Below are 14,669 nucleotides of genomic sequence, written 5' to 3' on the forward strand. Positions count from 1 at the left end.
TTCTCTTGAATCTGTGATTCAATAATCGGTCAGAGGCTTGTTTCCAGCACCCTGGAATAAATTTAGCATAAAAAACAACCCATTTTAATTTCCATGTTTACCTGTTGCCATAGCGATAAATGCCCTCAGGCATCTTGAGGATGTACGCGGGGCTCTGTTTCACACCGATCTCTGATAGGCTGCTGTGGTTGTCCCAGTGGCGTACGTCCACGTAGATGAACTCAATCCTGCCTGTGAATTTGATGGACAATGAGGAGAAGAAGGCAGGTGGCTGGGACAGACGGGCAAACAGAAACATCTTCACTGGGTGGGACAGGTCAGAGCCCCACTCCTCCACCAGTCGCTTAGACTGACGCAGGGTCTTGATTCGATGAGCTACATGTGAGGTCATCCAGCGGAAGATGTGTTCAGCTTCAATGCGACGGCCATTGTACTCTTTTAGCATGACTTTGCCCTTCGATGCTGAAGTCTGAGGAACAGACATGATGAGGGTGGAGCGCTTCCAGCCACGCTTGATACATGACCTGGTGGACAGAACAGAGGACCACCATGTTAGTATTACAGACAGACATTATTTTGGACACACAAAATGAGCACTTATTCTTAGCTGTAACTCCTACTTGCCTGTTTTTATGCAAATATAAGTATTATGTGTGAACTACACTACTGGTTTTTCACACATGATGTCAGGGCTGTTGGAAACCTTTGACATACTGTGTAGTCTTGATGCAGACTAATGGAGGACAAATTCTTGCTCTCTCTCTCACTCACTCCCTCACAGGTCCTGAGTACCATGGATTAGATTCTGGGGAGCAAACTTGTGCTTTGGCAGCTGTGCTTGATGAGTACGATGATGGCAAATCAAACCCGTTTATCTGTATCTGTTTCATATGTTGTTGATCAATTCAAAAATTACATTTCCCATCCTCACTTAGTCTCTTACAGGCAGACAAAACAAATTCTGACACAGATTTGGGTCTTGCGCTCTCTCTCTATCACACACACACACACACACACACACACACACACACACACACACACACACACACACACACACACACACACGCACACACACGCACTCTTTAAATTATAACAAGGTATAGGTAACAAGGCAATGATACAAAATTTATCTACATATCAGAACTGTGGTATCAGTTTCTTCTTTAGTGCAAAGTCTGGGGAAATTTCATCTAATGAAAGACTAATGAGTGTACCTTAAATCTTAGCTTGTCCTGCTGATTGGTTATCATGCTTTTCAGAATGATGATTTCAGAAACACAGCTTCTTGCATCACAAGAGGGTGCTACAAACTAACCTGAGATTTTTCTATTTTCTGAAAAATTTTCTGTTACATATTAACTTGATCAACTGACCACAGCATTTTTATGAAAACATTTAATTCCATTGTAGGCAAGCATAGGCCTTTTAAGAAATTCAAAAACATGAACAATTCACAGTTTCGCTCAGAAATTGCTGACTTGTTCAGCAAAAGGGGTGCTGTCTGGCACAAAGTGCGACTAACTAAATCACCCACTGATGTTTTCATCAGCAGTGTAATAAATGTTTCTGAAAGTTAAGAGGACAAGCAAAGTTGTGGAAAATAGTTAAATCATTCTCACATATTTGTACTTCATCCTTGTGGTTCTACCACAATCTCAGTTCAAAAGGATAATATGACGCATTCAGTGCACACTTTATTTTGTCAGGTTATGGATTTGAAAATGCTGGATTTCCTCCTGCTGTCTATGATCATAGTGCATAACCAATTGGCAGTCAGATCTTTTATTTTATGAATCTTCAACTGTTTAATGCTCTTTGCTCTGCTGATCCAAAAAAGTCCACTGGTGGAGTTCAGTTTAAGCCTAGGCTGTTATCATTATCAGCTCAGTTTTAGGTTGAATGCTTAACTCATGATAACAGTTTCCCTGACTTTTGGAGGACAGTCTAAATCTAACCTTTACATAGTAGTCAGTCCAATGAGATGAATAATTAGCAACTAGTTTCTAAATGATCAGGCAGAAACATTTTTATCTCTACATTCCATCATAAAATTGTATTAATCACATTTTAGAGCGGGCGGCACAGTGCAACAGCAGGTAGTGCGCGTGCCTCACAGCAAGAAGGTCGCCGGTTCGATCCCCGGGTCGGGCAGGGCCTTTCTGTGTGAAGTTTGCATGTTCTCCCGTCCATGCGTGGGTTCTCTCCAGGCACTCATTAGGTTAATTGATGACTCTAAAATTGCCCATAGGCCGTGTGAGTGTGAATGATTGTATGTCTGTATATGTTGCCCTTCGATCGACTGGTGACCGGTTCAGGAAGTACCCCGCCTCTCACCCCCACTCCCCACCCCCCCACCCCACAACCCTGAGAAGGGATAGTTGGGTATAGACAATGGATGGATGGATGGATGGATGGATGGATGGATGGATGGATGGATGGATGGATGTTTTAGAGCGGGGCATAATAATGTGACAGCAACATCAAAAATCATCCATGAATGATGTTGCCAAGGCATTAGGTAATAAGCAGGACAGGGTATTCATTATTATTGATGTGTTTGCCTTTTTATTGATTTATCTAAGGCTTTTGATACTGTTGATCATCAAATTCTTTTGAAAAGCCTGGAATCTATTGGATTGGATGAAAAATTGTGTAATTGGTTTGCAAATTATCTTGGTGATAGAACACAAGGGCTGTCAATGAATATTCTAAATTCAAATTTATATCTAAATTGTGAAAAACTCCACACACATTCAATTGTGAAGATGAATATTTCACTGTGGGGTTGTGTGTGTGTGTGTCTTTGTGCACCAGTGCACCTGTATGACAGATAGATGTCACAGAAAACCAGAGTTTCTGTTGTCCGTAAATTAAGGTGTTTTTTGTTTTATTTTATGTATTTTTTGTTTTTGTATTTTTTTTTAAAACCAGGAAAACCAGAATGTCAGTTTAAAATAATTCCCGCTGGATGGAGTCTTGTGGCTTTGGATACAGCGATATAACTGCTATTTCTGCTTAAACATACATTTTTACTCTTTAACAAAAATAAAGCCCCGCGAAGTTCGTTGATTATCGGCAATTCACGGGCAGTTTACGGGGAAGTTCGCCCGCTCCGAATATCGTCGGAAACGGACCCTCTGTCGGCGGGGGCATTGTTATTCGCGCCTTCGCGAAGGTGAGAATAGCTCTAATTAGCACACGAATGCTACAGACGTTGATCTACTCAGGCTGGCCTGCTGCCTTCACAAACAACCATTGGATGATTCCACAGGCATTTTAAAAGGAAACCCTCATGTGACTGGATAGCAACTCCAATCACATGAGTGAGTGATCATGCGATTGGATGGCAACTCTGCTGTTATTGGTTATATATATATATATATATATATATATATATTATGTATGTGTATATTTATATATATTACATTTTATTTTAATGATTCATTTATTTGACTATCCACCTTCTGAAAACTACACTACCCACTACCACACAGTAGAACACAAAGTTGACAGAAACATTTTGAAAAAGTCTTTAATGAAATCGTGGCAAACACACATCAACAAGGATCAACCAAATAAAATCAGTGACTACTAGTGGGGTTCACTGATAAGAGTCTCTGGGTTGGGCCATGCCGCTGGTCCATGGTGCATGAAAAAAAGAGTCTAAGGCCTCTGGAAATGCTTCTTTGCTGCCTCTGGGTCATACTGAGTTGGTGCCTGTCGCTTTTAAGGGGACTCAATGTGAAGCCTCTTGCGGTGGGTTGCCACATACTTTGGGTCGCTCTCCAGCCGCTCTTGCAGTGTCTGGCAGAGTTTGGAGAGCTAGGACACTCCTTCTTGCTTCCAGCAGCTGTAAATACAGGTATTAATATAATATTAGTACTGCTAAGAAACAATAACACATGATAACATATGTGACCATGTTTGTCAAAAACAATGCAGCTAATAAATAAAATTCAGCCCATTTTTACATTGTTGTGAAAATAAAGCTGCATTCATGTAACTCTTCAGCTACGTTCCCACCAAACGCGATGAAACAAGATCGCGCCACAAGATTACATACAAAGTCAATGCAAAGACGCGATGTGAAGCGTCATTTTGCCGGGTGACGTGATGGCCGCGATGGATGCGTTGGCCGCGAAAATCGCTCTCATCGCGTCGCCCCATCGCGCCATCGCTTCATCACTCGAGTTGAAATTATTGAACTTTTGCGGCGGATTCGCGTGAAGTTGCGCCGCGACAGCCTATCAGCGTTGAGATCGCCATCGACGTGCTGACGTACGGACGTAGTCGACGAGAGAATGAAATGTTTTTGTTGGGCGGGCTTGTCGCGCGCCGTGATGACGCCGCAAGGGGTTTTTGTACCAGTGTCAAAACTGGAGCATCTGGCGAGACGCGATTTCATTTGAGGCGCGATTTGAGCCGTTTGGTGGGAAAGTAGCCTTACCCGCTTCCTTCTCTGTCTGCTGCTAGCTGAAATCTTCACAGCTGCTGCCTGAAATGAAAGAGCTGCCTGGGCATACCTGAAGCTCCTCCGCACAGTCTCGTAATATGTTTTACAGGCCGCTGGAAGAAGATATATATTTGTTTGACAGGCTTCAGTAAAAACAACAAAAACAACAAGAAACAACAGAAAGGGGTTAAAAAAAAAAAACAAAAAAAAAAACTTACATTAAAAAGACTCCTGTCCACACCATCTATGTCTGGACTCCCAGTTAAAGTTGCCATCAAATATGACGTCGCCGCTTCGTTAAAACACAGAAAGTACAAACACGTAATGCAACGTTTATATTTACTTACATTCTGCAGAATATCTCCTGTGTATTTCTGTGTATTTTAACTTATCCCTGCTCAGGTTCATATCACCTGTCGTTTCCGTCACTATTGTGCAGACGTCGCACCTTTTCCTTTAAAATACAAAATACATTGTAATGTTAAATGCAACATGAACAGTTACCAAACGTTTGGAACGTATTGCAATAAGAATAATAAAGGTTTGGCGGCCTAAAAACTGCACAATGTAGTATTAAATGCCCACGTTACTTACGTTACTTACGTAACTTATGCACCCGTCTCTTCATCTCTGCAGCTGCAGTTCGGTCGGGGCTGCTCCTCTAGAGAGAGCAGTATGGCTTTTATCTCGGCCATTCTCCTCACCAATTGCGCGATCAGCGGCATTACTAGCCGAGACAATCCACTGAAGGCGCTCAGCAGTTTCTTCTCTAAATTGTTTGGACTTTCTGGATATGGTCGCTCCGCAGCCAGGCCGTCCACTCGTCATAGAGGAGTGCCTTCTGGGGTGAACTGAAGATGACGTACGGCCATTGTATGAACAGAGTTAAAGTTTAGCAGGGCCCGAAATGTAACTGTTCTGATCCAAACTCCGTTCGCGTTCACAGACGCGCCGAGGTCGTTTTCTGCCGACGTCATTGCGTCAGAGGAGGCGTCCAATCATATGCGAGGTCGCGCTCTCGGAATTTCTCGCGAGCCAATTTTTGTTGCGTAAAGAAAAGAAAAACATGCTGTGATTTTGTTAGGTACTTTGATTTTCTATTTTTGTACCTGAATATTTTATAAAACATGTAAACTTCTTAAACTGACATCATCGAAAATTTTAAAAAAGAAAAGTTACTTTGGTGTGTTCCCTTTTTATTCCCACTTAAAGAATCATCAGTGGACTTAACCTGCTGGAATTTTGCAAGCTAATCACACAACCATTGTTCATCTGGTGTTGTGGTGGCAAAATGTGAAAAATTGTGACGTGTCCAAGAACTGTAGATGTTTTAATTTTCACAATGATTTAGCAATTTCAGTGGAAAATGAAAGGCTTTTGAGAGTCAGGACTCTTATCCTGTATGTAACCTATAAAATTATTTAAACACACTTTTAAATCCTCATGAAAAAAAAAAAACTTTGTCTGTATTTTGTAGGCACAGAAAACACACACACACACACACACACACACACACACACACACACACACACACACACACACACACACACACACGATCCCAATTTGCATTTGTTGCAGCATTTACATTTGCATTTTAACACCTCACGGTCACAGGGGCTGAGAGAGAACATCCACGGCAATTTACAGTGATGATAATTGATGGAAATGCTACTTTTCATGCAGTGCTGAAACTCTGCACACAACATCACTTTGACTGATTAAAAAAAAAAATACAGGTCAAACTGAAATGAGCGAATCATTCAACAACTGGTATGGGACATTATTTACTTTGTCTAATTTGTAATGTACACCTACAGGAATGAGGTTAACTGATTGGCCATGTGGAGCAGAAATAACTCTCTCACGAATGTGGGGAAAACAAAGGAAACCGTTATTGACCTCGGGAGTACCCACACCCAATACTCCCACTGACTATAAATGGTTTGGCTATGGAGAGAGTGAACAGCACCAAATTTCCTGGTGTGCACATCACTGAGGACCTCTCCTGGGCAATCAACACTGCATCACTGGTCAAGAAAGCCCAGCAGTGCCTCTACTTCCTCCTCAAATTAAAGAGAGCAAGAGCACCAGCAACCATCACGTGCTTTTTCGACCGAGGCACCATTGAAAGTATCCTGACCAGCTGCATCACTGTGTGGTATGGGAGTGGGGCTGAACGATTAATTGCATTTGCGATAATATCGCGATATGATAAAATGAGATTTCCTAACCGCAACTTGCGCGATTACAAGTTGGTCACGAGACGCGAGCTAGAGCGGAGCTCTCGGCCGCACCAATTTTTCATCCTGCCCTTTAGCCTGTTGCGCAATGGCCTCTGGCTCAACGGAGCAGTCAGAAACGGACACACGTGAGACTTTAGTCTCGAAGAGGAACAGCACGTCGGTGGTGTGGAATCATTTTGGTTTCAAAAAAGAAGGTGTTGTGCAGAACATGCTGTGCTACCGTTGCTACTTCACGGGGTAACACTACGAACTTGTTCCAACACTTAAAAAAATACCACAAAACCATATATGATAGTTGTCTGGCCAAAACACCGAGCACCAGCGTGCCTGGCAAGCCAAGTACCTCAAGGCAGGGATCACTGACCAAAATGTTTGAAAGTGTCACCCCGTATGAGCGCACTTCAAAATGGCACGGGGAAATCACTCGGGCAATAACGGAGTTTATTGCAAAAGATATGGCGCCTCTCAGCACGGTGACCAAGCCTGGGTTCACAGCATTGATAAATACACTGGATAAACAGTACAGTATACCATCCCGCACATACTTTAGTCAGACTGCCATACCGGAGCTGTACAAAAAATGCAAAGATAAAGTCGCCGCGGAGCTTAAAACCGTGGAGTTTTTTGCTACAACAACTGATCTGTGGTCAAGCCGCACAGCTGAGCCATACCAGAGTCTCACAGTACATTTTATTGATGAGGACTTCAATCTCAAAGCTCGCTGCCTACAAGCAAACTATTTCCCAGACGACCACACAGGGGATAATATTGCAGCCGGCCTGAGAGAGGGGCTTGCCAGCTGGGATCTCCATGAGGAAAAACATGTCTGTATCACGACAGACAACGCATCAAATATGGTGCTGGCTGCACAGCTGAATGAATGGATGAGGCTCCAGTGTTTTGGACACAGATTACATCTTGCCGTTGGTAAGTTATCATGTCGTGTGTGTATGTGTGTGTGTGTGTGTGTGTGTGTGTGTGTGTGTGCACGAGAGGGAGAGAGAGAGAGAGAGAGAGAGAGAGAGAGAGAGAGAGGGAGGGGATACACTAATTTACAGAAATAAGCGTAGGCCTATAGTATAAGAAATAATAAAGGAAGCTATATACAAATATATAAATATATATACAGTCAAAACCGAAATTATTCATACCCTTTGATTTTGACTTCAAGTTACTTTTATTCAACCAGCAAGTTATAATGCTGGACATGTCACTTTTTGTTCAAATGTAAATAAAAGCTGAGAAATAACCATCTTATTATCTTTTTGGGGAAACCTGTCATTTCCGGTCAAAAAAAAACAAAAAAAACAACAGGTTGAATAAAAGTAACTTTAAGTCAAAATTTGCCAAGGGTATGAATAATTTCAGTTTTGACTGTATATATACATATATATACATATATATATATATACACATATATACACACACACACACACACACACACACATATATATATATATATATACACACACACACATATATATATGTATATATATATGTATATATATGTGTGTGTGTGTGTGTGTGTGTATATATATATATATACATACATACATACATACATACATACATACATACATACATACATACATACATACATACATATATATATATAATTATTATGTTGAGTTGTGGAAAGCGGGTGGGAGTAATAGTTAATTGAAATATTATGTTTTGATTTTATGTGCTTCTATGTCTGTATGTGGTGGAATGGCCACCTGCATTTTTTGTTTGTTTTTTTACATGTTCGAAATAAACACACACACGAGCTGTTGATGTGCTCTGTGTGTGTAAAGAGAGAGAGGAAATGGGTGTGGATGTGTGTATTTCAGAATGATAGAGAATATGAGTGTGTAATGGTAATTGATTGCCTTGTATCACAAAACTCATTGTATGTATTACATTACTTTTTATGTCTTTCAGAAAATGCACTCAAAGATGACAGAGTGTCAAGGGCAACAGCAATGTGCAAGAAGCTGGTGGGGCATTTTTCCCACAGTTGGAAGAAGAAGGCAGCACTGACGGAGGCACAGAGGGAGCTCAAACTCCCTGAGCACAACCTCATAACTGAGTGCCCAACAAGATGGGGATCTAAGGAAACGATGATTGCTAGAGTGCTTGAACAGGCCAAAGCCATTTCTCAGGTATTGTCTGGTGAACAATATGCGCGCGCCCTCATCCCAACCTGGCAGGATATTGACGTGTTGGAGTCAATTCACAAGGCACTGCATCCACTACTGGAATTTACAGATGCTCTTTCTGGAGAGGAGTATGTGAGCATCTCCTACCTCAAGCCTGTTCTCCACCTTTTTGCCACATCAGTCCTGGCTGAAGATGCTGAGGACACTGACCTGACTAAATCAATAAAAACCAAAGTCCTAGCATACCTCAACAACAAATACGGAGACCCAAACATCCAGGAGCTTTTGGATGTTGCCTGTTTCCTGGATCCTAGGTTCAAAACACAGTATATCAGTACTGACAACATCCCTGCTATCAAGACCCGACTGAAGACAGAGATGGTAGACTCAGCAAAACGTACATATCATCAGGTAAATGATAATTACATATTTCCCAAAAACACAATTTTTCTGTAAAATCTAACTGGAAAACTAATGGCTGTTTGTTTTTTAATCCAATAGGAGAAGAGGTCCCGTACTGAAACTGCTGAGATGCCTCAAAGTGCACAGCCCGTGGAGGAAAAGGCGAAGAGGTCTCTTGGCAGTTTTTTCAAGACCAGTGCAGCCTCTCCATCTTTGCCTGTAAAACTTGAAGATGTCGCAGAGGCAGAGGTAAACAGTTACCTGAGGACTCCTGCCATTGGTGGAGAAGATGATCCCTTGGCTCGGTGGAGGGTGCACAAGATAAGCTACCCACATCTGTGCACCATGGCCCGCAAGTATCTTTGTGTACCTGCCACAAGCGCTCACTCAGAGCGTCTCTTTAGCACAGGAGGGAATATTGTGACTTGCACTCGCTCATCTTTGAAGCCAGCAAAAGTCAATATGCTAGTTTTCTTAGCAAAAAACCTGTGAGCCACTGAGAACAAAACTGTTAGATCAATATGGCAGTGCCATACGCAATGTGAACTTTAGTCTGTGTGGTGTGTTATTGTTGTGTTCTTTTGATAAGTGAGGTTGATCTATATTATAATATTGAATTTTTTGTCTAATTTAACAGTGAATTTCATTTCAATTTCATTTACTTTGATTCTGCAAAATATTTTCAAAGTAGTAGAGGCAAATTCTATGTTGTAGTGTGAAATGTAAGATACATATAATTTTAATTTATTATTTTTTTCATAAGAATGTAAACTTTGCACAGTGTTTAAAAAGTGCCTTGTGTTTTTACTTTTTACACTACCTTTTTCTTACAGTGACTTTGTTTACTTAAATGTATCTGCATTCTGTAATGAGCACTTAAATAAAAATGTCTTTTATTTCAAGTCATACATCTTTTAATTTAATTCTAACAAATTGGCCCAGCCTATGGGAAAGAACATTTTTTTACAAAATGTATCTAATATTGTGTTGGTTAGATTTAAATCAATCATTATGTTTTTGGGGGGGAAAAAAATCGCATATTAAATCGCAATCGCAATATTGGGGGAAAAAAATCGCAATTAGATTATTTTCCCAAATCGTTCAGCCCTATATGGGAGCTGCACTACCTCCAACCTCAAGACTCTGGAGCGCACAGTGAATACAACTGAAAAGATCATTGATGCCTCACTCCCCTCCCTCCTAGTAAGTAATTAGCATTGTGGGTGACTCAACCCATCCCTCACACAGCCTCTTCAACCTCTGGGAGAAGGTACTCCGAGCCTCCGTGCAAGCCCCACCAGGCTAACCACTTCATCCACCAGGCTGTCAGGATGCTGAACTCTCTCCCCTCTGCCCCCAAAAAGGCTGGACTGAAATCCCCTTGCCCCCCACCACCTCTCCTCCTCATTACATCACACACATCCATAATATATTTATTAGACCACCTGTCAGAAAAACGAGAAAACATAAATATTTTAGAAATCTTTCATGCCCAATCAGATTCAGTCCAGAGGGGATTCCATGATGTGCTAAGATGTTGTGGTAGACAGTCTTGTTCATGATACCATCGATTTTCACTAATTTGCCCACACCGTTTCCACAAATTGAACCCGATACCATAATGGAATCTCCAGCGTGTTTCATTGTGGGTGCAATGCATCTGGCACCAAAACATTCTCCAGCTTTTCTGCGGACATAAACACAACGATGCTGACCGAAGAGTTCAAACTTGGACTCGTCCATCCAGAGTACCTTCTACCAGTCATCAACAGTCCAGTGTTTGTGCTCCCTGGCAAATCTGAGGCGTTTCTGGATGTCTGCAGGCCTCAATAATGGTTTCTTAGCAGCTATTCTTCCCTTTAAGCCTTGTTCCGTCAGTCATCTGCTTATGGTTATTCTGGAGACTTTCTCAGACAGCATTGGAAACTGACTGGATAGCTCAGTGGTTTAGGCTACTCACTGCCACACACACACGGGTTCAAATCCCGTTTAGGACAGTATATCCAGGTGGTTCCTTTGTCAAGACCCTTTGCAGTTAGATGCCTACACCTCAGATGAGAGCAACAATAATAGATAAAGCCATTCCGGCTCAGACGTCACCCGGTCCAACAAGGTCCACGTTAGGTGTTGGGGGACCAGGACACCCTAACGAGAAGTTGGCTGGAACACGACATACATAGAGCAGAACAGAGAACAAAACCCTGCTGGAATGCTACTACACCAGCAACACCAGCGAGAGAGGGTATATGTAGGGGATGTGGGGCCTATGGATGCTTCGAAACACCACATCCATGAAGACTGCAAAGCAACTTGTGACCCAGTGCTCTAATATCCGTAAGAACAACCTACTGTTGCAATTAGAGATTGATGAGGTACAATGTGCCTCATCCACGGTACAAAGATGCTACGGCAAGGGGGAGCCAGGACGACAGGTCGGTACAGAGATGACATCTGCATCTTCAAATAACGAGATTGGGTACCAAGCCCCAAGAAGCACAGACACCCTGAACCAAAGGGCAGCTGACCTGAGAGAACAGAATCCTGGGGGAACGCAACTACCTACCTGCCAAGTCTAAGAGACAAAGCACCAGATAAGTCTCTACTGGAAGACGTGAACATGGCACTGATGACTATATCCACAGAAAACCATCACTGAGACCAATCAGCTGATGCATGCAGCGGCAACAGTCATCCTGCGCATGCTAGGCTACAAGATGAACAGCAGTAGCCGGAAGGAGCAGGGGAACCCTTTATGGAAGAGGAGACTGGAGAGCAAGATCACGGCAACAAGGAGGGAGGTTAGCTTGCTAACTGAACTACAGAAAGGTGTAAAGATCAGGAAGGAAGTGCCAAGGAGATACAACAGCTCTGGCTACCCACCTTAAGAGATACAGCGATACAGCAGAGAAGCCAAGACCAGGAGAATAAATAGACTGTTCCCAGCTAACCCAGCTAAGGTCTACTCTCAATGGCAGGGTAGTAAGAAGACCCAGATAGACCCACCAAAGTCTGAAACTGAGCTCTACTGCAAGAGTATCTGGAAGAAGGAGGCATTGCATAACACCGATGCCCAGTGGTTGCTTGAATTGAAAGCAGACCACAGTAGCCTCCCAGAACAGGAACCAGTAGAAATTACCACTGCAGACATCCAAGAAAGAGTGTCTAAGATGAAGAGCTGGACAGCACCTGAGCCCGACATGATCCACGCCTACTGGCTCAAAAAGCTAACCGCACTCCCTGAACGACTGGAAGCACAGATGAATCAGCCGCTAAGATCAGGAACTCACCCAAGACCGTACCGTCCAATTGCCGGCCTATAACCTGCCTGAGTACAACATGGAAGCTCCTGTCAGGCATCATAGTGGCTAAGACGAGTAGGCACATGGATCAGTACATGAGCAGAGCACAGAAAGGAATTGGCAACAACACCAGAGGAGCCAAACACCAACTAGTGGTTGACAGGGCAGTCACCCAGGACTGTAAGACCAGAAGTACCAACCTGTGCACTGCCTGGATTGACTACAAGAAGGCCTATGACTTGATGCCACACACATGGATACACCTACACCCTGCCAGTAATCAGATACCCTGCTGGTATAATATCCTGGCTACTGGAAGAAATGGAAGCCACTGATATCAAGACAAGGAAGCTCCTTACAATGCATGGAGGGTTTCACCCTAAGTCCAGCGTCCTGAGGCTATACACTAAGCGGAAGACTGGAGGTCTAGTGATCGTCAGAGCCACCATCCAGGAGGAAACAACAAGCCTCTGGGAGTACATCAGGAAGATACCCCCTAATGATGACCTGCTGAGTGAATGCCTCAGGCAGCAGAAGCCCAGTAAGGAGGAGCCAGAAGGGTTGGCATGGACAGGCAAGCCCCTGCATGGCATGGACCATCGAGAGCTTGACGAAGTGGCTGACAGAGCGAAAACATACCAGTGGCTGGACTGAAAGACTGCACACAGGCACTGATCATGGCCACACAAGAGCAAGCCTTGAACACAAGGTCAATAAAGGCCAAGATCTACCACAGCAGACAAGACCCAAGGTGCAGGCTGTGCAAAGATTCCCCTGAGACAATCCAGCACGTAACAGTGGGGTGTAAGATGTTGGCAGGGAAGGGATACATGGAGCGTTATAACCAGGTGGCTAGCATCGTACACAGGAACATCTGTACCAAATATCGGCTGGAGGTCCCAGGATTAAGGTGGAAGACACCTCCAAAGGTGATGCAGAACGACCGAGCCAAGATCCTGTGGGACTTCCAGTTCCAGACAGACAAGAAGAAGAAGAATCAGAGAGACAATCCCCTTTATTTGACACACAGCAACATCCACATGCACACACGTGCAATGCACTGGTGAAATTTTGGAGTGGTGGGCTGCAATCCGACTGGTGTCCGGGGACCCAGTTCTTTTCGTCACCATTGGTCAGGTGGTGATCTCCTTGCATGTTTTTAGTGGGGGTATTTTTTATGGAGGATACCCCAGGTGAACACAGGGAGAACATGCAAACTCCACACAGAAAGGCCCCGTTCCTTGAGCAGCAGGCACTGAAGGCATGGTGGAGGACACGCCCCCAGCGCCCCCAGCGAGAATCGAACCCGAGACCTTCTAGCTGTGAGGCGACAGTCTTTCCACGGTGCCACCCAAACTGGTGATGGCAAATCAACCAGACATAGTGGTGGTATACAAAGAACAGAAGACAGTGACAGTGGTGGATATAGCGATCCCAAGTGACAGTAACATCAGGTAGAAAGAGCACAAGAAGCTGGAGAAATACCAGGGTCTCAAGGAGGAGTTGGAGAAGATGTGGGGCATAAAGCCAAAAGTGGTCCCAGTAGTGATCGGGACACTTAGATCGGTCACCCCCAAGCTGGGAGAATGGCTCCAGCAGACACCAGGAAGAACATCTGAGATCTCACACACACACACACACACACATATATAAACGCAATTAACGCAGTTTTGTTTATTCCGTGTGTTGACTGACCCCTGACCTTTGGTAGCCCGTGTGGCCAAACCAAGCCACCCTGGCTACAGAGCACCAGAATACTGCATAACGATGGGGGACAGAATATTAGGCGGAAAGTTTTTGAAGCCTGATGGCTTGTTGGAGAAAGCGAGTCATTTGCATACCCAGCAAAGCCGAATTTAACTACCACGGAAGTAACTCGTCTTTGGAGTATCATCTCAGAGCAAAACACTTGACTAAGACTACTTCTACGCCAGGCTACACTACAGGAGTGTGCTACTCGTGGGACCTAGCTCAACAGAAGGACAACACCAACCTTTCTTTCCGAGTCAAAAATGGACATGGAGGGGTGTCCACTACAATGGTGGTCAAAGAGAGAAGAAGCGCATGCCAGGCTGGCATCCACTGCACGCAAGTTCCTATCAACTCCTGCAACCACAGTACCTTGCAAGAG

The 14,669-nt window shown here is 43.6% G+C and overlaps 1 protein-coding gene across 3 annotated transcripts in view; it reads right to left on the reverse strand.

Moving 5' to 3' along the window:
* rnf103 (ring finger protein 103) overlaps positions 1-14,669 on the reverse strand; it is a 452,442-nt gene that overhangs the window by 402,946 nt on the left and 34,827 nt on the right. For all 3 annotated transcript variants that reach the window (XR_011602181.1, XM_070962727.1, XM_070962726.1), the window contains exon 4: positions 102-524. Coding sequence is in view for 2 of the 3 variants with exons in the window: in XM_070962727.1 (XP_070818828.1) it covers positions 102-524 (423 nt within the window). In the remaining variant the exon portion in view is untranslated. The remainder of the gene's footprint in view (positions 1-101; positions 525-14,669) is intronic.

This window comes from Chaetodon trifascialis, chromosome 5 (assembly GCF_039877785.1).
Source record: "Chaetodon trifascialis isolate fChaTrf1 chromosome 5, fChaTrf1.hap1, whole genome shotgun sequence".
NCBI classification, from domain to species: Eukaryota; Metazoa; Chordata; class Actinopteri; order Chaetodontiformes; family Chaetodontidae; genus Chaetodon; species Chaetodon trifascialis.